The sequence below is a fragment of the Oncorhynchus masou genome, chromosome 14 (assembly GCF_036934945.1).
Source record: "Oncorhynchus masou masou isolate Uvic2021 chromosome 14, UVic_Omas_1.1, whole genome shotgun sequence".
Classification (NCBI taxonomy): Eukaryota; Metazoa; Chordata; class Actinopteri; order Salmoniformes; family Salmonidae; genus Oncorhynchus; species Oncorhynchus masou.
In genome coordinates, this window is record NC_088225.1 from 6,654,345 (window position 1) to 6,679,602 (window position 25,258).

At 42.6% G+C, this 25,258-nt stretch overlaps 2 protein-coding genes across 6 annotated transcripts; both read left to right on the plus strand.

Annotated features, from left to right (window-relative positions):
- Positions 1–817: 817 nt before the first annotated feature.
- Positions 818–2,615, plus strand: LOC135553689 (uncharacterized). 2 transcript variants are annotated; one of them, XM_064985640.1, is made up of 3 exons: positions 818–1,002; positions 1,334–1,447; positions 1,951–2,615. In XM_064985640.1, exons 1-3 carry the CDS (start codon positions 833–835, stop codon positions 2,381–2,383), a joined length of 717 nt encoding a protein of 238 aa, XP_064841712.1. In that variant the 5' UTR covers positions 818–832; the 3' UTR covers positions 2,384–2,615. The 2 variants fall into 2 exon arrangements, with proteins under 2 accessions (XP_064841712.1, XP_064841714.1); XM_064985642.1 differs by having other exon boundaries at positions 915–1,002; positions 1,309–1,447.
- A 397-nt stretch (positions 2,616–3,012) lies between these two features.
- LOC135553690 (DELTA-stichotoxin-Hcr4a-like) lies at positions 3,013–5,267 on the plus strand. 4 transcript variants are annotated; one of them, XM_064985643.1, is made up of 3 exons: positions 3,013–3,095; positions 4,153–4,289; positions 4,382–5,267. In XM_064985643.1, exons 2-3 carry the CDS (start codon positions 4,186–4,188, stop codon positions 4,827–4,829), a joined length of 552 nt encoding a protein of 183 aa, XP_064841715.1. In that variant the 5' UTR covers positions 3,013–3,095; positions 4,153–4,185; the 3' UTR covers positions 4,830–5,267. The 4 variants fall into 4 exon arrangements, with proteins under 4 accessions (XP_064841715.1, XP_064841717.1, XP_064841716.1 ...); XM_064985645.1 differs by having other exon boundaries at positions 3,038–3,124; XM_064985644.1 differs by lacking the exon at positions 3,013–3,095 and adding an exon at positions 3,149–3,356.
- The last annotated feature ends 19,991 nt before the right edge of the window (positions 5,268–25,258 follow it).

Genomic DNA, 25,258 nt, shown 5'->3' on the forward strand with positions numbered 1-25,258 from the left:
AGTCTGAAATCTGGCAGCACTATTACATCAGTAAGCAACGGTCCAATTACACCAGCACATCTCACAGCATTTCATGTGTCCCAAATGGCACCTTATTCCATTTATAGTGCCCTACTTTTGACCAGGGCCCATAGGGATCTGGTCACAAGTAGTTCACTATATAGGGAACAGGTTGCCATTTGGGATGCATGCAACCTTAGATAATTACATGGGTTTCCAATGCACACATTTGTAGCTCTTGTTCCTTCAGTTGTCATTCCCAGCCACCAATAACCAGAAGACGTTTTGGACATCCAGTATCCACTGGGGTTTCTCAGTCGATGCTGAGTAATTATTGCCCCGCTTGGTTTTTACATGAAAAGAAGGGTGTGTTTCTTTTTCCATTGACAGGTGTGAGTGAGGGAGAAGTTTGTGAAGCTGGGGTGTGTCAAAGGCTGTGTCACAATGCATTACTGTGATAGGGTGGTACCAGGCTGTGAGGAATCTGTTGCAGGTCAGTGCATGCACATGTACAGATGCAGAACCCAGACCTGCAATATTTTCAATTTGTTCTCCCTCATCATGTCAGAGCACAAAACACAGTACTGCGGAATGTGCTATGAGTGTTGTAGTGCTGGCTGTATGGATAGCATTTGTTACAACAGTCTCATTGGCACAAATCCCTTACACTTTTTCTCAAATCTAAAATATCTTCTCCCTTAGTATTGGATGTAAAATAACTAGAAGTAGCCAGTAGAACACTGGCAAATACAGGAAAAGTCCAAACTATTACATTGGAATATGCACTATTTCCTGTTCTTCATTCTTTTCTCGTCTGCTCTCGTTCAAAAGTATGCCTCATTTTCTGTGTGCCGTGCCACACCTGTGTTTGTGCACGAACACGCAAAAGTGTAATCGGAGTAGGTGTGACTTCAGCCAATTCCTCCTCTCCTCCACCAGTCTGGGAAAACACGAATCTACTCTACTCTGCCTGACACAGCTGGAGTTTTCTGAACTTAGAAGGTGAATATCTTTACATTGTCTTCATCATAATTCACATCTTCTGCCTGCTACAATATTTAGCAAGCGATGCATTGGGATCAGAATGGTTTGTTTGCTACCTTGCCTAGACTTTTAGAAACATGCATCTGCCTGCAAACCGTTCTGAGGTTCGAGTTTGAAAGGGAAGATTAAAGAGATTTTTAATGAATGTTATTTTGATTGTGCTGGCAAAGCTACTCTCATGAGAGAAATATTATGTATTCAGCTGTCATTATCTTTACACTCCAGACGTACTCTGTTTCCACACATCTAAATACCACTATACAGCTTTTTCCCCCTCTAACTCGCTCAGACCAGCCAAGATGCCAGAGAACGCAGAGGCCGTTTCAGCCACTCTAACCACCAACAGGAACTGTACTATAGAGCTCACCAATGTCACCACCGGTTACTGTCTCATCAACCCCAAGTATGTTGGCGTTCAATACTCTCATCTCCTTACATTACATACAGTACACCACTATGGAAAATAAATGAATTAGCCAAATAACAAACCAGCTGTCCATCCCCAGATTGTTATTTGTCTGTTACTTTTCGGTGGAATTTCTCAGAGTAAATATATTTTATGACAGGCTTCTCTTGGATGGGTGGTTTTCATGTGTAACGTGGCTTTGAGTACATCCACCTATCCATCATGAAGTGACACAATGTGGCTCATTGCACACCGCGTGCTGGCTCACTCCGTGTTGCTTACGAATCCATAGCAGCACTCACACTCCATCCATCAGCACAGAGTGGCTGGACAGAAAGAAAGGAACAGTGAAATGACTAAAAGTAGAGGGACAGTGAAAAAGTGTACAGTCACACAACTTTAAGTCCAGTTGTAAGGTTTTGCATTTTATCAGCAACATGAATGTTCAGATAATTAATTTGAACTTCAATGACCCCCCATTCCCATTACTAACCCCCCAGGGTGTATATGTCCAGTGGTTTCTGCTACCACCCACCCCAGCCCACCGTCCGCACCACCAAGACAGAGGTGTGCTCCTTCACCAAGGATGACGACACAGCCACAGGCGCCGTGGGGGTCCTGACCTACGACCTTTTCCACATGCAGAGCCGCGTGTGCTCAGAACGCATGGCCATCATGTTCTCCGTGCCCTATGACTACAACTTCTACAAGAACTGGCTGGGGGTGGGCATCTTCGAGGTGGCACGCGCCTGCGACAAGCAACTGTACAACCACATGTACAAGGAAAAGGACTTCAGCAAGTTTGTCCGATCAGAGGCCAGTGGGTCAGGGGTGGAGTACAAGGCCCAACACGTAGACCTGAGGGCCACCATGTCCAATGTTGGGAAGTCCATCATTAAGGTGGAGCTCTATGATAAAATGGGGCACAAATAAGGGTAGACAAGCTGGTAGCTGAGCCATTTTACCAACTCACAGCAGGGAAAGAGTTTATATTTGTACATAATCACCTACTAAATATAATAATCACTCAACTTAGGTGGTTAATGTTATCCAATTAATACATACTTATCAACTGGAAGATATTACTGTCTAATTGTTCACAATACTTGATTCTTCTTTTCCTGCTCCTGTACATGTTTGTTTTAATAAAACATTGAACAATGAATTGGTGTAAGATGTTTTAGTGATAACCTTTAACATGCACTTACACACCTGATCTACTGAACAGTTTCACGTATCATTAATATTTACCATTAAGAATAAATGATTGTGCATTGAATTCCGTTTCCAAGAACTGTCAGTTTTTAATGAATCATAAAGAGAGTTTATACTCGCCATAATACAATAATCCCATGTGATTCAGGGACTATTGGCTCAGAATGTATCATTATCCTGTCAGGATTTACATGGTTCTTGGTCTCCTGCCTTGTCCAACGTCCTGTAGAACTGCACCATATAAGAGATGACCGTAGCTTCAGGGGTGCATGAATTTACTTGTTCAGCTTATTCAGCGCCTCTGTTGCACAATACCATTGCAACAGGCGGGGCGGGGGGGGGTGAAAAAAAAGGGTCCCTCCTTTCAGGTGCGTTTTTACTAAACTAAATTCTGGAGCTTAGAGAACACGCTGAGAGAAGTCTTTTACAGGTAAGATATTACTCCTATTACTTTTACAGGTAAGATATTACTCCTATTACTTTTACAGGTAAGATATTACTCCTATTACTTTTACAGGTAAGATATTACTCCTATTACTTTTACAGGTAAGATATTACTCCTATTACTTTTACAGGTAAGATATTACTCCTATTACTTTTACAGGTAAGACATTACTCCTATTACTTTTACAGGTAAGACATTACTCCTATTACTTTTACAGGTAAGATATTACTCCTATTACTTTTACAGGTAAGACATTACTCACTTTCATGGCCACTATGAGTATTACTGGAATAAGTAGAACTAGATGTTATATAGTAATTGAAAGGGTGACGGTATTCCACCTACATTTGAACACTATCCATAATCTATTTTTAACACAAATCTTATTTCCATTTGGTTCCCCCACCGGTAACCATTGGTATGGTGACAATTTATAGATTCATTATTGGGCATATGTGAATCTGTTCGTGCAATTGACATGTCGGACATCCGTTTGATTTGCAACCTTTTCCCTGCAAATGAAAGTGGAGATGATTTTCTCTAGGATTCCCCTCTCTAAACTGGCTATTGCACGGTTACTTAGTAATGTAATTAAAAAGCCAGGCTTCCTAATGAGCCGAGCAGAGTGAGCAGCCGCTCTGTTATTGTTGAGAACTGCCTTGAAATCTTCCTTATTACACACAGATCTCAGGCTTTTCTGACATCTCCCATTCTAAACTGGCTGTTTACTGCCTGTGCGTGTCGTGTGTCATCAGTCAAACGGATAATAGAGAAGAAATTGCAGTTGAAATGTGAAGACTGTTCTCTACTGTATTTGATTCTGAGAAAAAAACCTCTTGACACTGAGCAAGGCATGTCGTAACAAAGAGTGAAGGGTTTCAGAGGGACACTTACAGTAACTGTATTCTACAGTACATTTTTGGACAGAATTGGATCAGATATGAATACAGATCCTCTTGGCATTCCAGGGGGTCAACCACAAATGTATTTCTGCACAGCAGTCTAACTGAAAGGCTTAACCCTGCTGGCCTCTGTATTATAGAAATAAAGAGGTACATATCAGAACCACTCCAAAATGGCAGAGTCAGCCGAGGCCGTGGTCGCTAACCTGAGCAGCAAGAGGAATGTCACCATTGAGATCACCAATCTCACAAGCAATTACTGTCTCATAAACCCAAAGTGAGTACACACCTTACCAAACTATTGTTAATGTCACACTGTACATTCAAGGAAATGTTGAAAGCATAACGTTGTGCGTGTGTCCTCACTAGGGTATTCCTGGAGAGTGGGGAAACCTACAACCCTCCCCAACCCACAGTGCGGCCCCTAAAGATCGAAGTCTGCACATTCAGCAAATCAAGCGCCAAGGCAACAGGCAGCTATGGCGTTCTGACCTATGACCTCTTTGAGAGGTCCCGGAACGACTCCATCGAGACAGTGGCCCTCATGTTCGGTGTGCCCTGGGACTACAACATCTACAAGAACTGGTTCGCCGCGGGCATCTTCAACAAGGGCCGAGCCTGTGATGCGTCACTGTATAAAGAGATGTACAACGAAAAGGACCAGAAAGGTTTCATAAGAGAAGAAGCCAATGGCTCAGGGATCAGCTATGAAGGGAACTACCTGGACATCAAGGCCACCATGTCCCCCATGGGCAGGGCCATCATGAAGGTGGAGGTATGGGACAAGCTGTTCACTCCCAGCCAGCAGGCCCACTAAGGGGAACCTCCAGCCTCCACCCTCTCCACCAGCACTACAGAATACCTCTGCTGTGTTGTACCTCTGTAACCAATCCCTCCACCATTAGATATTACTCTCCTGCCGTACTGCTACTGTTTGTATGTTTTGTTGCTGACATGTCTGAATTTCAAGGCATCGCCTTTCAGTAAATCTGCTTAAGATCACAGTTTAGTTTGCTTATGAATCCAGGCAGAAGCGATAGCTGCTCTTTTCTGTAGAGATCACTGTTCTGTTCATCTCTCAGTAGCATCCTCTTTCAACTGGCATCTTCTCTAGAAATGTAAATCAAACAATGACTCACCGGAGGACGAGGGTGCATACCTTACTTAACAACACATGGCCAGGAGCTGTCTTTGTCTGTATCTACTGATGGCAATGCTAGTCTATGGAATAAATGTTGTTGTTTTGCTAAAGCTATTTGTGTTTGATGAGTTTTTCTCTATTGATTGAACCTGGAAATATTATGCAACACTGGCCCTGAAGGAAAATGATACTGGCCTTTAATGGATAGCTAATACTGATATGAAGTCTTTAACTTCTGAATAACATCATGCATTGCATACCATGCAGGTCATGTGCAGTGGTGGAAAAAGTACTCACTTGTCATACTTGAGTAAAAGTAAAGATACCTTAATAGGAAATTACTCAAGTAAAAGTGAAAGTCACCCAGTAAAATACTACTTGAGTAAGAGTCTAAAAGTATTTGGTTTTAAATATACTTAAGTATCAAAAGTAAATGGAATTGCTAAAATGTACTTAAGTACCAAAAGTAAAAGTATAAATCATTTCAAATTCCTTATTTTAAGCAAACCTGATGGGGCAATCTTCTTGTTTATTTATTGACGGACAGCCAGGGGCACAGTCCAACACTCAGCCATCATTTACAAACAAAGCATTTGTGTTTAGTGAGTCCGCCAGATCAGAGGCAGTAGGGATGACCTGGGATGTCCTCTTGATAAGGGTGTGAATTGGACCATCTGTGACCCGATTCAGGAGATTCAGGAAACTACGCGAGTCACAAGTCACGACTTCACAGGAGAGCCGTTTGAAGTTAAAACATTTTGTAATGTAACGAGTACTTTTTGGTGTCAGGTAAAATGTATGGAGTATATTATTTACTTTAGGAATGTAGTGAAGTAAAAGTAAAAGTTGGCAAAAATATAAATAGTAAAGTAATGTACAGATACCCCAAAAAACGACTTAAGTAGCACTTCTAAGCATTTTTGACTTTACACCACTGGTTATGTGCAGTATGTAAGGCCATATTACATTTTCCATCAAATCATTTTTAGACAGGGCCTAGTCTGTAGAGGGTACCTGTGATCAGCTAAATTATAGTGTATCTGTAGCAAGATGAGTGACTCACAGAGTTGCAGTGAGTCAATGGCCATGCCTGGCACACCCTATTCCATCACATTCAAGGCGTAATGCACGGTTTGCATTATAGTAACCCTTGAGAAGCACAACCATGTCAATATTAAACCTCTATTGAAAGCAAATGGAGCATTTGAAAGGCTCTTCAGAGGAACAGTAGGCCTGCAGACTGCTTCGAGGGCCTGATGGAGGAGATGACAGCCAGTGAAAAGGAAGTCGATTCCCCCTAACAGCTATCATTCACTAAATACCAACACAGAGAAGAAACCATTATCACTTCTACTTACAGTCTAATTCTAATTCCCTAGCCCTATAGGCAGAGGCATGGGTATTTCTTGAAAAGCTATCAGACCACCAACAATACTGCACCAGCACCACAATGGGAGTGACTTACACACATAGAGTACACACTTATTATGCTAATAGTACTGCTACGATTGGAGGGATGCAATCATTAACCTTGTGAAAATGAGGGTACTGCTAGGAGAGAACGGTGCAGAAGCTCTTAAATCACATCCCAGCCAGATGTTATTGCATTTCTAACAGCAAACCCATTTACAATTCCAACTCTGCATTTCTAACTCTGCCCCCCCCCCCCCCCCGCGCGCGGTAGATTCATTCTGCTTTAGCGACGTTAACTATTTACCGCCACAAAGAGGCCCTGATCAAAGGTTTCTCCTCCCGCTGTAGCATTTACATAATATAGAAGCATAAACTAGCTCTATTTAGGCTCAATCTCAGAGGCGTTGTTGAGTGGTGTATTGAAACAGCGACAGGCACTGCCGCCTATAACAGATGGGGCCACTCGGCAGCGCAAAGCAGGGCTTTTTGTCTGTTACATCTTTGAAAGAGGATAAACTCCCTCACTCCTTTCACATTCTCCCTCTTTCAATCTCCCACATGTATTCACCCATACACCTGCATATACTTATGCATGCTTTCATGTATTGTGTTGTATGTGATTGTGTTTTGTGTGGGTGTGGGCGGGCGGGCGTGCGTGACTACATTCGTGAGTCTGTTTGTGTGTGTGTGTGTGTGTGTGTGTGTGTGTGTGTGTGTGTGTGTGTGTGTGTGTGTGTGTGTGTGTGTGTGTATGGACTCATACAATAGTAAGCTTAGCATTTAGTATATTTTCTCAAAAACAGCCAAAGCACAACAACATACACATAAGCCAGCATCACAGGAGTCATTTGGTAGTCAGCTAAAGTCCCTGCTGATTTCCTGTACTTTTACACGTTGATTTGAGGAGAATCAGTTGATTAGAGCTGAACATTCTCCTGTCGCTGGTGTTAAACACAATACTGGCAAGATAATAATGCACCTTCATCTGCTAAAACATTCCATGGTCTGAACTAACATTACCAATTTATTTATTTATTATTAAAGTGCTGAGAGCCATCTTTATCTGCTTTCAAAGACTGCCACCTAGAGGCTGTCCTAGGTAATGACTCACACTGCACTACAACAGAACATTAGGGAGCATTTAACTAACTAATATTGGGCACAATATATAGAGGTACATCTAACTTGACAGTTAGCTGCCATTGAACAAAAACTAGGAGAAAAGAGGAGGAGAAAGTTTTGAAAAATCCCAAATGTCAGCACAAGGAAACAAAATCTCATGATAACAGATTTCAAAGGACACAATATCCTCAAGACAGCCTTCATCAGAGAGGAGGAGGACGGATGTCATACTGAGAGTCAAGGGGTTAGAGTTGAGAGGTCAGCTCACCCAATGTCTCCTCCCTTCAGCAGCCTGCGGTCTTGATGTCCAGCCGGGCCTGGTACTCCTGGGAGCTGTGCTCTGTGTCTGCCCTGATCTGGGTCAGCCGGCTCTCCAGACCTGTCACCGATGCCTGTAGACTCATCATCATAGCTCCGTAGCAAGCTTCCATCTCCGCAAGGTTCCCCTCCATAGAGCCTTCTACAAGGGCAGGGCCACAGACACACAGTGAGAACTGAGCTGAACTCTGATTCCTCATTCCTTCTTGGTTAGGTCTGACTTGGACACTTGTTTTTTCTGGAGGTCATTTTGCATTTATTTTCCAAATAGATGTATGTTCAATCCCTACAGCAGAAAAGCAAGGGGCAAGAGTTGTGATGTCTTTAGCTGAAGTGATCCTTGGCACTGTAAAAATCATTTGTGGCTTGTTTTGAAACTCTTTAGGCCTATTTGTTCTGAGCAACATGATGCATGTTGTAATAGTAAATCATAGGGTCCAAACTGAGAGTCTTATAATGTGACAGGTAAATGAGAAACGAACGTGCTTCCATCCAAGAAGTTCTACATCTGCCATGCTGGGCGTGCCACCTTACCATGGACCTCTCCATCGGTTGTGTTGGGAATGCCACTTTACCACGGAGTGGGGACACTGCAGCTCCAGGTCTCTGGCGGTGGACTACCTGCTCTTTAGCTCTACACTGGTGGTCTACAGGACCTCAGTACTGGAGTTCACCTCCTGCTGCAACTCTTCAGCCTGAGGGAACCAAACACACACAGGTCAAAACCATTAACTCATGAACAAATGTTCCATAAGACATCTATGAAATATGTGACATGAAAACATAATAATAAAAAAGCCACATAAGTATTTATTATTGAGCACCAATTCGGTTATTTCATGAATATAAATAATGATCTTGAAATGCTGTGCATTCAGGTCCCTGTAGTCATACACTATGGCTACGTCGCAAATGCACCCTATTCCCTACATAGTGCACTACCTTTTACCAGAGCTCTATGGGCCCTGGTTAAAAGTAGTGCACCCTACAGGAATAGGGTGCAATTTGGGACGTACTCTATGTCTGTGTGTTTGTCCCCTTGCCTTGTTCTTGAACCAGGCCTCGGTCTCTCTACGGCTCTTTGACGCCATGCCCTGGTACTGCTCTCTGATCTCAGTGATGACAGTGTTCAAGCCCTGGTTTCTGCTCTCTGATCTCAGTGATGACAGTGTTCAAGCCCTGGTAGTGCTCTCTGATCTCAGTGATGACAGTGTTCAAGCCCTGGTAGTGCTCTCTGATCTCAGTGATGACAGTGTTCAAACCCTGGTACTGCTCTCTGATCTCAGTGATGACAGTGTTCAAGCCCTGGTTCTGCTCTCTGATCTCAGTGATGACAGTGTTCAAGCCCTGGTTATGCTCTCTGATCTCAGTGATGACAGTGTTCAAGCCCTGGTTCTGCTCTCTGATCTCAGTGATGACAGTGTTCAAGCCCTGGTTCTGCTCTCTGATCTCAGTGATGACAGTGTTCAAGTCCTGGGCTGGGGCCGCGTCCACCTCCACCTACACCTGACCACTCATCGGGGCACGGAACGACATGGTCTACTAGGAAACAACAACATCAACTACATGTGCTACATGTGGACAAAACCAAAATAAATGATCTAAGGACTCTGCCTCCTCACAGCAAAATCTGTTAGTCCTTCAATTTCCTTTGTTAATATGGACTCTTTTGATCTAAATTGCTTTTGTTTTATAGATGAGTACTGAATTGCATGGCCTCTAATGGCAAAAAAAAGTGCCTCATACAATAAGGGGATCTGCTGTACCTATGTTATGTCTGAAGAAGTCACTTATAAATTCTTGTGTCCTAGTTCTAATCCTAGTCCTAATTCCAACATTCAGGATTTCATTAAGTGCCTGAGGGTGATGGTTTGTAGTGTGATTTCCTTTCCGGTCCATAGAGGTATTTAAAATCGTATTAAAATCTCCCACCATAATAATAGAGTCTAGTGTTGCATGTAGAGTTGATCAATTCTTATATATATTTTCTAAGAAGCTTGGATCATCATTATTTGGACCATATAGGTTAATAAGGCATATCTGTTTATTGTCCAATAACATATTTAAACTAATCCATCTACCTTTATGATCTGTTTGGACAATTTGCACATTTGGATCAAAATGACTGTTAATTAAAAACATCGCCCCTTTTGAATTTCTTTGCCCATGGGAGAAATAGATTTCGCCCCCCAGTCCTTTTTCCACAAAACTTCATCTAAAATTGTTGAATGAGTTTCCTGTAAACAACAGATATTATATTCATTCTCTTTTAGCCAGGTAAATACTGATCGTCTTTTCTTATTATCTGCTAGGCCATTACAATTCTAACTGGCTATACTTATTTCACCACTTACCATAATGAGACACAACTTTCAATTCTATTTATCAAAATCTATGTTTGTAAACGTACCATTAAAAAGTAACATGTTGATTTAGTGTCTATATAGCTGTACCATGATATTTGCGTTGCTACTAAGTAAATCTCCAATTGGTCCCCACTATTCCACCCTCTAACTGAGTTGGTTTGTCATCCCAATGCCCGGCAGACCACACCCGACCCCCCGTATCCCATTAGCCTAGAAAAGACTGGTGATCCATCCTTCGAAAAGAGCACACAGTGCCATTTACAGAACAGAAGTAGATCAACTGCCAAATGCATCTCCATTTCCCTCACCTCCATTTGTATGATATATAGCCATCAAAATATATAGATATATATTTATTTTTTTATCCTGTTTCTTATTTTCCGTAATTAGCTATTAATATTTATAGTAATGTTGGCAATTTATGAAAAGGATTTACCTCTCACCAGTCTCGCCATTACCAAAATTACATTATAACAAGCAATTATTATATTAGCAAACAGTTGTTGTGAATCATCCTCTATTGTCCCTAACATCTTTTACTCCTTCGCAGCAGTTGTGGGATATGCACATACACCCACACACCCACACACTCAACCCTTTCCCCCCACACAACCATAGGCTCACATTCTCAACAGTAGCACCATCCCAGAGCCCAACTCAAGAAAGGTCTTGATTTCCAAACGCACTTACTGTTGCAGCTGCATGAGAAGGCCTGCAAGACTGTGCAAAAAAAATGGGAAGACATTGAAAGATTTTATGAACCATTGTCACGTCCGAGATGATGGAGGTCAAATATACACCTTTTCCCTGAAACACCCACAACACAGTCCCCAGTATTGACCATATGCCCAAGCATCTCCATGCAGTCAGACTTTTGATTTTGTGCCACCAGTGTCACAATAATATACCCCCTCTCTGAATGTCCAAGTGTGACCCCCTCCCCATGGGTTACTGCAGCTAGTGTTGCCAGCACTGCCACTGCCTGGGTGGGGGCACCCCACTGGAATCCCCACCGGCTAGGTACAAGGTCATCAAGGTTCTCATTAGCAGCTTAGAGAATTTCCTTGTGTAGCATGCTCTCCCTTTAGGGGGCTTTGGCTTTGCAGAACCAACCCTGCCAAGCAGGCTCAGAATCTTGATGGGGCAGTACTGCTTTAGGTCTCTGACCGCATTTTGGCTGCATACAGGCCACTTACAGCATGCCCATAAAACAGTTAGGGACGTCTCCTTAGTATCTGGGTCATTCAGGTGGGTGTCTAGGGTATAGGGTTTTGGACCACTCCATCAATATAGGATCATAAATAAATACATTAGATATATCATTTATTTAAAAATGTAGTTCCCCATGATAGGACAACAAATAAATTAAATGTATAATTTATTTTAAAACAGTTCCAACATGATAGGACAATTAATTAATAAATAAGACATATAATTCATTATAAAAAGTATATCCATCATCTGAACAACATTGAAAGCTCTCTCACACACCTGCTCACAGCAATACATTGGTTCTGGGATATGCAACCATTTCATCTCACTCAACGCCATACTTTCCCAAACATAACAAAAATAAATAAACACACACCACACCATCCACACATACTGTGCCTTACTGAGTGTATATCTTCACCATATTGAATTAGTGCTTGTCTGTTCCAATTAGTTGTGATATATAAATATATAGAAATGGTTATATATATATATAGATATATAGAAAATATATAGAAAAGCTATATTTTTTATTTTATTGTTACAATCCATAACCGGGCGAGAATTGTGTTTCATTATTTTACTCGTCTATAAGAACTTTGTACTTTTTAAAATTACCATGGAGTAGTCTTTGCGTCTCTGAATAACTGGTTTTCAATATATAGTTTATCAACGACGAGAGCTACTCGTTTCCCTTTTAATCTATTTTCCTTGAAAATTGGATACAGAACTTTACACCGTTCTGCAATTTCCTTTGGGAACTGATCATTCATGCCAATTTTGGTCTCAGCAAGTATTTTACCCAGGCGTCAACCATTATTTCATCTTTGCCCTCTCTGTCCGGAGCGGTGTACAGGTTCGAGTTGGATTTTGTCGATAGCTTTGTGTGGAATCTGAAGCACTGTAAGGAGGAACTCTCTAACTACAGATTCAGGGACTTCTCCTTCTTTCTATTGGATACCAGTAAGTACCAGCTTCTCTCGCATGGATCTAGTCTTTGTGTCAAGTAAGGCTTCTTCAGAACGATGTTCTCCTTTTTAAGTTCATTCACTTCGGTTTCAATCTTATTGACTGTCCCTTTTAGCTTGTGTGTTTCTCCAATGTCGCAGCTTTTTCGTATCTCATCTCGAGGCTTGACTTCAACTCTTTGATATCCTTACTGACTAATTCATGTATACCCAGTTTGTCATTTATTGATTTTAACAGATCGGTTTCGACTTTTACCATTGCCGGTGGTGAAAATATGAAATCGTCTGTGTCTGTAGAAGAGTCACGTTTTCGTTTTGAAATTGGTTCCCGTCTTACCCTCCGCAATGTTTGGGTGTTGCTTGTTTTCGTAATATTTTGTCGACAAATGTCTTAAGATTTGTTTTGTGTTATTATCCAGATTGAAGGTCATCACCCACCAGATTGTGTAGTTCTAATATTTAGTCTAACTTGCCGATATTGAATATTACGTTTTTACCTTGAGGTGCTCTACATAACTACGTTCAGTCCGCCATTACCTTTCTCAGCATAGGAGTTGGCAAGACAACACAGACAGATCTGAGACCAGACTACCCTACTGTACTACGAGACCCACCTTCTTATGGCTCTCCTTGGTGTAAACTACCCCCTCCTTCACGTTCTCCAGCTGCATCTCCAGGTCGCTCCTGGCCAGGGACATCTCCCCCAGCATCCTCTTCAGCCACCACGATGTCAGCCTCCACAAACTGGGGCAGGCCAGACTCACTCTCAAACCCTGTGGTTGACACTTAGTTGGGACTCCAGTTGATCAAATTATACTATCAATATATAATATGATATCTGACATTTCAGCAATTGTAATGCTATGGAATAATGTTGTTTTATTCATTCCTGAAATATTCAGATCAATCTTGAGTAAAAAGGGTAACTAATTGCTAATAGCTTCTATGTTAGACTCACTGGATTCTGAAGCCAGTAAGGTGTTATCCACCGGTAGGGCCAATTCTGCCACTACAGTGTTGGTTGCAAAGAACTTCACACAGAGAAAAGTATCAGATTCCAGGTTATATTATCTCAGGCCACTGGAGATACCTTTCCATTTCATCATTAAATAGTTTGGCATGACACCAATGTTATTTTGCATAGGTCCCAATATGTAATGAATGCATCAGTGCTCAGTAAATGCAGAAACTAATTGCAGATACTCTCGTTAATCTTGTGTATTGTAAAAGTCTTGGCTGGCAGCTGCAGTAACCTGGGGAGTTGAAGGAATAAAGGTGACCAGCACTCACAAATTATATTCATGCCATGTACAGTAACACAACAAAATCTATCAGCATTTGTGAGTTTTCTCCATCTTAATTCATGCGTGTTTTGGCCATCATAGTAAACCTACATGAAACATACCTTGGAGTGGAACTCGTCAATGGGCACTTGATGGGTGCTGATGTCCCTGGTGTCGACCTTGACGTGGCTGAGCCCCTGCTCCCTGAACTGCAGCTCCGGCTTGGTATTGGCCTGATCCAGGGTGGCAACCCTCTCCAGGTATGTACCCAGGTGCTCCTCTGCCTCCTCCAGCCCCACCATCCATGGAGAAGCCACCGAAGATCATCCCTCCATCATCACCTCAAGAGCCAAAGCCCCCACCCATGGAGGTGAATCAGCCCCCACCAGCAGAGGAGGAGGCTGTAGTGGAGGAGATGCGAATCCCCTTACCTCCGGTCCTTGTGTACACACTTCCAGACCTCCCGGAAATCATGGACATGCCCATATCAGAGCATGAGGAGTTGAAGCTCCCCATGGAGGCTTCTGAGCTTAGCCTGACTCCAATGCTAGAGAAGCTGCGGCTGCGAATGGAGAACGTGACCGTGATGACATCAGAGAGCGCAAGAAGTATGGTCTCTGGTGGGAGATGCACTGCAAGCGCGGTGCAGTTGTGGTCTCTCTGTGAAACACTGTTATTAATGGGCATGTGGAATGTGCTGACTGGGGTCTGCCTTGAGCCATCTCAGTATTTTCATGTTCACGATCACAGGGTCTCTCACACACACACACACACACACACACTATCTCTCTATCTATCTCTCTATCTATCTATCTCTCCTATCTATCTCTCTCTATCTCTCTATCTAATCTATCATCAAACATACACTCTGACCCTGCTGGGAGTATCTTTGTTTTCCAGAGTCCATGTAAAAAAGGGCTATGAAATAAAAACCAATCTGTTTCCCTTTGGTTGCTATGTGTTGCGCTAACTTGTCATATTGGGGATGAGTAACATGTCTCTCTCTCTGCCTTTCCTCTGCCGTCCCTTATTGCAAGGCCAATACACTACATTTCACAATTACTAATTAGTGGCTTGCGTAGGCCATTGACTGAATTACCTTTAAACATTGACACACGGTCTGCATGTAAGCGAAAAGTTTCTATTGAATAGTTGCTGTGTATTTCCATATCCTCAGACTGTGCTCTCTCATCCTCACATTGGCTAAATGATGAACGCCAGCTCTCTGTCGGGGACTGATCCTCTGACAGCAAGACAGACAGGAGATCAATACAAACCACTGCCCATCCCATCTTTGTTCTGTGCATTGGCTTTTCCTTCTCTTAAATCCCCCAACCCAACCCAACTCAACCCACCCACTGCGCACAAACTGGTTGAATCAATGTTGTTTCCAGGCCATTTCAATGAAATTACCTTGAACCAACATGGAATAGATGTTGAATTGACGTCTGTGCCCAGTGGGGATGCTCTGCCACTCAGTCCTATCTGTCAGCTAGTCAGCCCATCTGCAGGATGTCCTCTAGCTCTTTCACTCACAAACATGCCACCCCCTCCTCTAACTCTTGTATGTCCAGACGTGCAAACAAGAGTGATAGGGTCATAGGTTTACACTACTTAGTGGAGGATGGCTCATAATAATGGCTGGGATGGAGACAATGGAATGGTATCAACCACATGGAAACCACATTGTTGATGTGTTTGGTACCGTTCCATTGACACCATTCCAGTCATTATTATGAGCCGTCCTCCCCTCAACAGCCTCCACTGACACTACTGTACAACTGCAAACCGCAGTAGCTTCACATTTGGCCAAAGGTTTTGTAGTGTCTGTTTTTATCTTGTGTCCTGGTTCAATTATCTTCAGTTTCAGTGAAAATACTGGAGTGTCAATTGTCCAGTAACTACAAAATCCATGTAAAAACCAAGGCAAGCAGCAGCAACTTAAGTTACTAAGTGAAGTTACTGCGCTCTGGGTTTGTTCCGCTGTGTTCTGACTGCAGTTACTGCAGTTTGCCTATGGTATTGAGTACAGGCCATGCCGATCATGACTCACACACACCGTGAGACAGCCAGTGATCCAGTTGTTACCAGAATAAACAAGGCACAATCCCACAGACCAATTATGGTTGAACTCGCACTGAAATGCAAATACCCAGGTAATGTATACATCGTTTGTGGTCTTGTACCTCCCTCTTTAGTTACAGATTAAGTTCCCTAATGCAATTGGTAACCTTAATGTCATCATTTGCATGTTGATTCAAAAAACACATCGTTGGATCTGTTTGGATGTGTTTACAGACTAAGCTTCTTCTGCCTTTAGGTTATCCCACTAAGGTGAAATCAAAGGATTTGAAAAGCATGAATGAATCCAAATACATGTGTTTGTCAGAAACGACTGGCGTTACGTAAGTGAACGGGTCCACAGAGGGGTGTATACACCATATGGATGAGATTGAATCAACAATCAAACATACCTGTCTGAGTTGAGCTTTTTTAATGAAACATCAAATCTATTGTTGTTTTGGGTTGTTTATCAAAGTCAGCTGGCTATAACTTATTGATCCTGCTTTGTGGCATAACCCTCTGGTCCTTTCCTAGGGAGGGAAGCAGGGAGACGAGAACCGCCGCCAGCGACGTGCCAGCCTATGTCAACAGTAGATCTAGGAAACGATGTGGCCGGGAGAAGTCTCTTCTATATCACTTGACTTGAATCACTTCACCTTTTAATCTGCACGTTGAGACGTCTCACAACATGATTTGAACAATGTTGTCGATCTTCAAAACAGTGTACACAAGGCACGGAACTCTGGGGTATTTTGCATAACAGTGAATGCATTTTTTAAATGTAGTTGTTTTCTCAAAACAGCAAATACATTAAATCAAAACTATAATGATAATACATGATCAAAAGAACGCGACTGCCTGCAATAAACAATCATACCTCTTGAGTCAAGTTGAGAGAAAAAAATAGGTTGTCTACATCTGATGTAATCAATAGATCTTCATTGCAGACACATCATGATGATCAAAATAGGAAAAACAACTATTAAAAGGTGCAACTACTCTCCTTTATGCATATTTCACCAAACAATTTAATGCACATCAAATCAAATATTGTTTCTGATCAAAAAGGAAATTAGCACATTGTGTGCATGGATTAATTAATTGGAATCATCAGAATCTAATTCCATGTATTCAATACGTAGGCTGGTCTGTTGACAGGTTTGTAGACTTTCCATCACCAAGCAGTTAGACAATCCCCAATTGAAATAAGGGCAATGTAATTAGTGATGACCCACTCACTGGACACACCAAGTAATTTCAAAGTGAAATGTTGGGTAATATTTGGTTCAGACGCTAATCAACCTACACTCACCGGACCCCACTTTGCCCCCAGAACATCCTGAATTCTCTGTGTCACGAACCGGCTCAAAGCCCGTAACAAAATATATATTTATTAACCAAAGCAACTAAGGAAAATATACAATGGTGTGTGTAATCAGTAGTGTAAGTGAGTGTTTTGCATGCATGAATGTGATAATGCAGGGTGTTGAAAGGTGCCAATGCAAACAAACAAAATGCCACCAAGAACCACAACACAATCTACAAAGGTGTCTGCATGGAGAGAGTCTCTTCCATGAATGTAGAAGAGGTCTATTTATCCTGGGACACACCTGGCCCAGGTGTTTCCCATGTAGCTGACGACCCTCCCCAACTCCGCCCACCGGCATCCTAATAAGGAAACAAGAACAAAGACAATACGGCAGACAGAGTGGGAGGGTCGTCACATCTGGGACATGGAGTCTACAAGGTGTCGGAAACATTTGTTGCTAAATTGGTATCAAGGGACCTAATGTGTGCCAGGAAAACATTCCCCACAACAGTACACCACCGCCAGCAGGTAGGATGAGTCCATGGACTCATGTTGCTTACGCCAAATCCTGACTCTGCCATCAGCATGAAGCAACAGGGACTGGGTTTCATCAGACCAGGCAATGCTTTTCCACTCCCAATTGTCCAGTGTTGGTGATTGCGTGCCCACTCAAGTGGCTTCTTCTTGTCTTTAGCTGATAGGTGTGGAACTCGGTGTGGTCATCTGTTGCAATAGCCCATCCGGGAAAAGGATTGTCGAGTTGTGTGTTCCGAGATGCCGTTCTGCAAACCCCTGTTCTGTTGTACTGCCCCATTATTTGCCTGTTTGTGGCCTGTTAGCTTGTATGATTATTGCCATTGTCCTTCAACCTCTGGTTCAGTTGTCAGCTAAATTATTATTATATTACTATTATCACTGCACTTTGAACCATTTAAAACCAGAACAATGAATGGGAATAAAATGTCAGATACTTTGTTTATTTATACAACAACGTAATGCGTTATCATTGTGCTTCATCTAATAGCACCACCAAATGACCTGGATTGCAGTTAATATTATATTAAAAGGTCATGGTGCAATTGACCAATGGCGTTGGAGATTCTGGGCAGAATATTATAGCAACGTTTGATCTTGAACATGCACACTTTCTATGATTACATTAGAAGACACATTATGGTTAAAGTCCCTCAAAATGTGGCTATGGATGTGTAGCTCATTTTAAGGTTGAATAAATATTGTCATATCCGTTTGTAAGCTAGCCTTAACTTTAGGCTGTTTCCTATTTTGCAGAACTGATATTGAATTGTGGTTGGTTGTCGACACAACCGAATATCAACATAGAGATGTATCTTCTGCTTGGATTGTGCTGTTGACTGTCAGGCTTTAAATCCAGTTTGTCTACAAATGAAGAATTGATCGATGGGATTCACGTCTCCATCTCAACCAAGGTAATGCAGTAAAAGCAGACATGAAATGTACTTTAAATAAAGTTTGATTTGGTCTTATTATTTTAGTTAGATTGTTGTTTGAGATGGAGATGTGAATCCAGCATATACATTATTAAGTTGTAGATAAAATGTGATTGAAACCATAGCCCTATTTATAGTGTATATCTTTAGTTGAACCGTGGGTTGAATTGAAGCTATATCAGTTGATGACGTCGCAAACGCGATATAGGCCCTAAATAGCATCATTGATGTTATGAGTGATAAAGTATGGTCACATTACATTTGCTATGTTAAAACTACCCTTTGGAATGACGTCAATAGCAACAGTGAATATATTTAGTATTTAAGTGGAGATCTCTCAAGAATCAATCTCAAGATACCATATTGGTAATAGTCTGGCGAATATCAAAGCTTAGAAGGATTGGGCTTGGTTAAAAACCTGGATGGGAAACCAAAGGTATAGATGTATATCATGGCAGACCAAACTGGGGAGCGTGGGCCAGCCCGTGACAATGCTTTGTTTGGCCCATCAGGACCACTAGGGGCCCCCTACCAAAATAAGTATATATATTGTACCGGTCAAAGGTTTGGACACACCTACTCATTCAAGGATTTTTCTTTATTTTTTACTATTTTCTACATTGTAGAATAATAGTGAAGACATCAAATCTATGAAATAGTAGATATGAATCATGTAGTAAACAAAAAAGTGTTAAAAAATCTAAATATATTTTATTTAGGTTCTTCAAAATAGCCACCCTTTGCTTTGATGACAGATTTGCATTCTCTCAACCAGCTTCACCTGGAATGCTTTTCCAACGGTTTTGAAGGAGTTCCCACATATGCTGAGCACATGTTGGCTGCTTTTCCTTCACTCTGCGGTCCACCTCATCACAAATCATCTCAATTGGGTTGAGGTTGGGTGATTGTGGATGCCAGGTCATCTGATGCAGCACTCCATCACTCTCCTTCTTGGTTAAATAGCCCTTACACAGCCTGGAGGTGTGTTGGGTCATTGTCCTGTTGAAAAACAAATGATAGTCCCAAGTACAAACCAGATGGGATGGCGTATCGCTGCAGAATGCTGTGGTAACCATGCTTGTTAAGTGTGCCTTGAATTCTAAATAAATCACATACAGTGTCACCAGCAAAGCACCACCACACCATCACACCTCCTACTCCATGCTTCACGGTGGGAACCACACATGCAGAGATCATCCGCTCACCTACTCTGCGTCTCACAAAGACAGCGGTTGGAACCAAAAATCTCAAATTTGGAATCAACTGACCAATGGACAGATTTCCACCAATCTAATGTCGATTACTTGTGTTTCATGGCCCAAGCAAGTCTTTTCTTCTTATTGGTGTCCTTTAGTAGTGGTTTCTTTGCAGTAATTCGACCACAAAGGCCTGATTCACACAGTCTCCTCTGAACAGTTAATGTTGAGATGTGTCGGTTACTTGAACTCTGTGAAGCATTTATTTGGGCTGCAATCTGAGGTGCAGTTAACTCTAATGAACTTATCCTCTGCAGCATAGATAACTGATAGCATAGATTTCTGTGGTGGTCCTCATGAGAGCCAGTTTCATCATAGCACTTGATGGTTTTTGAGACTGCACTTGAAGAAACTTTCAGTTGTTGACATTTTCCAGATTGACTGACCATCATGTCTTAAAGTAATGTGGACTGTCATTTCTCTATGTTTATTTGAGCTGTTCTTGCCATAATATGGACTTGGTGTTTAGCCAAATAGGGCTATCTTCTCTATTTCATCCCTACCTTGTCACAACACAACTGATTGGCTCAAACGCATTAAGAAGAAAATAAATTCCACAAATTTACTTTTAAGAAGGCACACCTGTTATTAATTGAAATGCATTCCAGGTGACTACCTCATGAAGCTTCCAATGGCTTACCTCGAAGTGGTAGGCCACAGTGCTGTCTGTCCTCTGTTGCAACACTCACTGCCGAGTTCCAAACTGCCTCTTGAATCAACATCAGCACATAAAATGGGTTTCCATGGCCAAGCAGCTGCACACAAGCCTAAGATCACCATGCGCAATGCAAAGCGTCAGCTGGAGTGGTGTAAACCACTGGAGCAGTGGAAACAAGTCCTCTGGAGTGATGAATGACGCTTTACCATCTGGCAGTCTGACGGACAAATCGGGGTTTTGTGGATATCAGGAGAACGCTACCTGCCTGAATGCATAGCACCAACTGTAAAGTTTGGTGGATGAGGTATAACGGTCTGGGGCTGTTTTTCATGGTTCGGGCTAGGCTTCTTAGTTCCTGTGAAGCATACAATGACATTCTAGATGATTCTGTGCCTCCAACTTTGTGACCGTTTGGGGAAGGCCCTTTCCTTTTTCAGCATGACAATGCCCCTGTGCACAAAGCGAGGTCCAGAAATGGTTTGAGATCAGTGTGGAAGCACTTAACTGGCCTGCATAGTGCCCTGACCTCAACCCCATCGAACACCTTTGGGATGAATTGGAACGCCGACTGCGAGCCAGGCCTAATCACCAAACATCAGTGCCCGACCTTACTAATGCTCTTGTGGCTGAATGGAAGCAAGTCCTCACAGCAATGTTCCAACATCTAGTGGAATGCCTTCCCCCCTTTGAGATGTTCGACAAGCAGGTGTCCACACACATTTGGTCATATAGTGTATGTAGACACTGGTTCAGTGCTGGAGATGATGAACATGATGTTGAAAAGTGGAGGAATTGCCCTTTAACATCATGCTGTTATTGTTTATGCATGTAGATTAATCTCATATAAAGTGTTTGTTTTTGCTGTTATATGATCAAAAAATACACAATACGATCTCTGTATGAAGAGCACTGTGTTAAGGGTACAGTTGGTTTGATTATGTGGTTGTTACGGATACAGTTATCCTGTGTGTGTGTGTGTGTTTCTTTTCTTACCTTCTCCCCTCACAGGTGAAAATCATCACTCCCCAATCAGTCAACAATCAATCATCAATCAGAAGACATACCTCCTCATATTTCCTAAACCTATCACAGTTCCTTCCCCATGGTTTAAAAACATCATCATTTGTTTGTTCTAGAGCTCAATCTCTCTGTAAATGCCATGTCTGTAGGTCTCTGTGTTTCACTCTCGCTTTGTGTCTTAACCTCTCTTTTGTTTAAGCACCTCATAGCACTTTCATCACCTGTGAGTATTGTTTTTGGTTATGGTGTTTGTGTTTGATTGCTGGTGGAAAAGGGGGAAACCAAGACAAGTCGCCCATGGGCATACACTACCCGTAGGTGAACTTTGTTAAATACACTAGTTAGAACTGGGCGGACCACCCACTGTATTTTTGGTTAGTTAGCTGTTGTTAAAGTAGGCTAGTCTAGCTTAGGGGTGTTTTTGAATACTTATTGTTTCTTTCCTTGGGTCCAGCCCAGCCCCTTTTCCTGCTCCCCCCATTACCGTGTGTTTATAAATAAACCTAGAGTTTGACGGTAGATTTCAGTTGTCGTGCTTATTTCGTTCACACCTTTCCTTTGTCACAATAATAATTTGCATGAGTTATGTTACGAGTCTCATTACCATCCCCCCTAGACTGTCGGGCCAAAAGGGATTCGTAACAGTGGTTTTGGAGAATAAAGAAACAAAAGGTTTTTGAAAATGTTGTCCTCACTCCCTCTAGCAGATGAGTTGCTCCCAGAGACACTAGAATCCATAAACGCAAGCTCTGTTATGATATAAGACATCTTCACTGGAGTGTTGACAACAAACAGCTGTTTGGATTGGTTATTTTGGAGTGTTGTTACTGATTGATCTGTGACGCTATGATGGAGCTGGTAAAATGTATTTGGGTGCCTGGGCTGCTGGAAGTGTAACGATCCAGAAGATCCATCCAGAAGATCTCACCTATACTTGAGGCAAGGGCTCTGATGGGGGCAGTATTCCAGCAGGGAGTAGGAGAAGCAGGAGCAACTGGGACAGCTGTATGGGCAGCTGGGGTGTCTCGTGTTGCAGCAGGGAGAAGGTTTGGAGTAGGAGCAGCAGGAGCAACTGGGACAGCAGTATGGGCAGCTGGGGTGTCTCGTGTTGCAGCAGGGAGACGGTTTGGAGCAGCAGGAGCAACTGGGACAGCAGTATGGGCAGCTGGGGTGTCTCGTGTTGCAGCAGGGAGAAGGTTTGGAGTAGGAGCAGCAGGAGCAACTGGGACAGCAGTATGGGCAGCTGGGGTGTCTCGTGTTGCAGCAGGGAGAAGGTTTGGAGTAGGAGCAGCAGGAGCAACTGGGACAGCAGTATGGGCAGCTGGGGTGTCTCGTGTTGCAGCAGGGAGAAGGTTTGGAGTAGGAGCAACTGGGACAGCAGTATGGGCAGCTGGGGTGTCTCGTGTTGCAGTAGGGAGAAGGTTTGGAGTAGGAGCAGCAGGAGCAACTGGGACAGCTGTATGGGCAGCTGGGGTGTCTCGTGTTGCAGTAGGGAGAAGGTTTGGAGTAGGAGCAGCAGGAGCAACTGGGACAGCAGTATGGGCAGCACTTAATACTTTTCTGTCTGTTGGAGGACAGGTGAGAATGTACAGGATGTTACTAAAGTTGGTCTGCCGCTGAGATTCCACTCATGACGGCCTATTATGTCAGAGTGAACGGAGTACTTTGCGAAAGAAAGATGTGCTCAGAGAACAATCTCAAATTGCTTACATTATTGGCATCAAATTAGTTTGGGATTCAGATTAATCCTGTATGTTTCATGACATAATAGTTAACTATACTAACCAGGAAATTAGATATACCTGGTATATGTATCTAATATTTTGTAATAATCTTGACTCGAATGAATGAGGGACTGAACACAGACCCAAAGTGTCTTTGCGTTTCAAAGGGTTTCAGTCTTTAAATGACTTTTTTTTTTTTAAGAAATTTAATCAAAATAATTTTGAATGTCTGGATGGAATAGCTTTGAAATGTTATTTGAGAGACTAACCTCTAGAGGGCAATGTTTTGCAAGAAGAAAGAAATCATTTTTTTCAAGTAGTCTAGCCAAGCAAGCCTCTTAACAAATGACTACTTACTCACTTAAGGTAGTCCATCGCATTTGATGATGACATCCACTACTGCTTGTGGGTTCGCTGAAGACTGTATAATCTGATGTGGTATGCACTGTCTGCCACAGTCAGAGCACACAATGGCCTGTTCAGTCCTTTTTCCCTCAGAGCCCACAGGAAGGCAGAGTTTACCCCACACTTCTTTAGTGAGTGTCTTCAAGGGATCCTTTTGAGTGCTTTTTCTGCCCAGTGCGACGGCCCAGTTGTAGCTGTCTTGTACTGCATATTTCCAGGAAGGCGGTCCTCTAGCATCCGGATGGCATGGCCACGTTATCTAAGCTGCTGGTGTGTGATGGACGCCTCAATGCTCCTGCTTTTGTTTCTTTGCAGGATTTCTAAGTGTGAAACACGGTTCTGCCAGGTCACTTTCAAAACGCGTTGGAGGCATTTTATTGTGAAAGGACTCCAGTTGTTTTAAGTGTCGACTGAAGACTGTCCGTGTCTCACATCCATAAAGGACTGTAGATACGCATACTGCCTGGTAGACTGCAACATTGGTGCAGGTTGCTCTTGTTAAAAACTGCTTCCAAGATATTTCAAGTGTGGTACAATGGCAAGTGAGGAGTCTGAGAAGGAGAATGCGGGTGATGCAGGTGGAGGATCAGATGACCTGACAAAGGAGCTCTGTTTTTGGGATGTTAAAAGACAGCCCTATTCTGCTGTATTCTCTCACAGCAGCTGTGAGGGTGGCTTGGAGAGCGCAATCGTTCTCCAATCATCCGCCTACTGAAGCTCATGTCTCTTTAATGACCCCTGCAACCGCTGACACAACCACACACCTCACAATGGTTTGGTGTTGGAGCAAAAACCTTAGCCAAGGCAAAAGGAGGAGAGGTGGGAGGCCAGCCGCTGATGTAGATATATGCATGTATTATGAGATCTCTGCATATTGGGTCCTTGCAGAAATGGGCAGCTCTAACTGGCTGGTCCTGCATAGTAAGGTGTGCTATGACCATACACATATAGTTCACAGAATGTACATACAGTATGCCCTCTGACCATGGGAATGTCCATTCTAGAAATTCTAATTCTATGATTCTGACCCTCTGGGACCTGAGTGACACTGGAAGTGGGTGAGGATGACCTGACTTCTAGAGAGGAAGAGGGTCATCGAACACAATGTCCCTCCCCACACAGCCAGACAGACACAGTGATCCACCCAACAGTCTTGTCTATGACAGATAAGGGTGTAGATTACACAGCTGCTGCCACTTCTTCCTTAGAGAGGAGACCTCACACAGAAACACACAAGCTATGTTCTGTGAGTAAAACAGCTTGAATGGACTCTTGCAGGACTGCAATAAAGAATGGTGGAAATGCCACCCATGCAGTCACAAGACGGGGCAAATACTTTTTTATTTATTATTTTTGTATCTACAAGAGTGCCCTATAGGGTGAAGGGGCAAAGGGTCTATTTGGAATTCACAATAACACCCATCTCTGCACTGGGTCTGAACGAGTAAAAACTTGATGAATCATCCATTGCGTTATCAGCTGTGCATTCCATTAAGGCATGGGGTTTAAACCAATTAG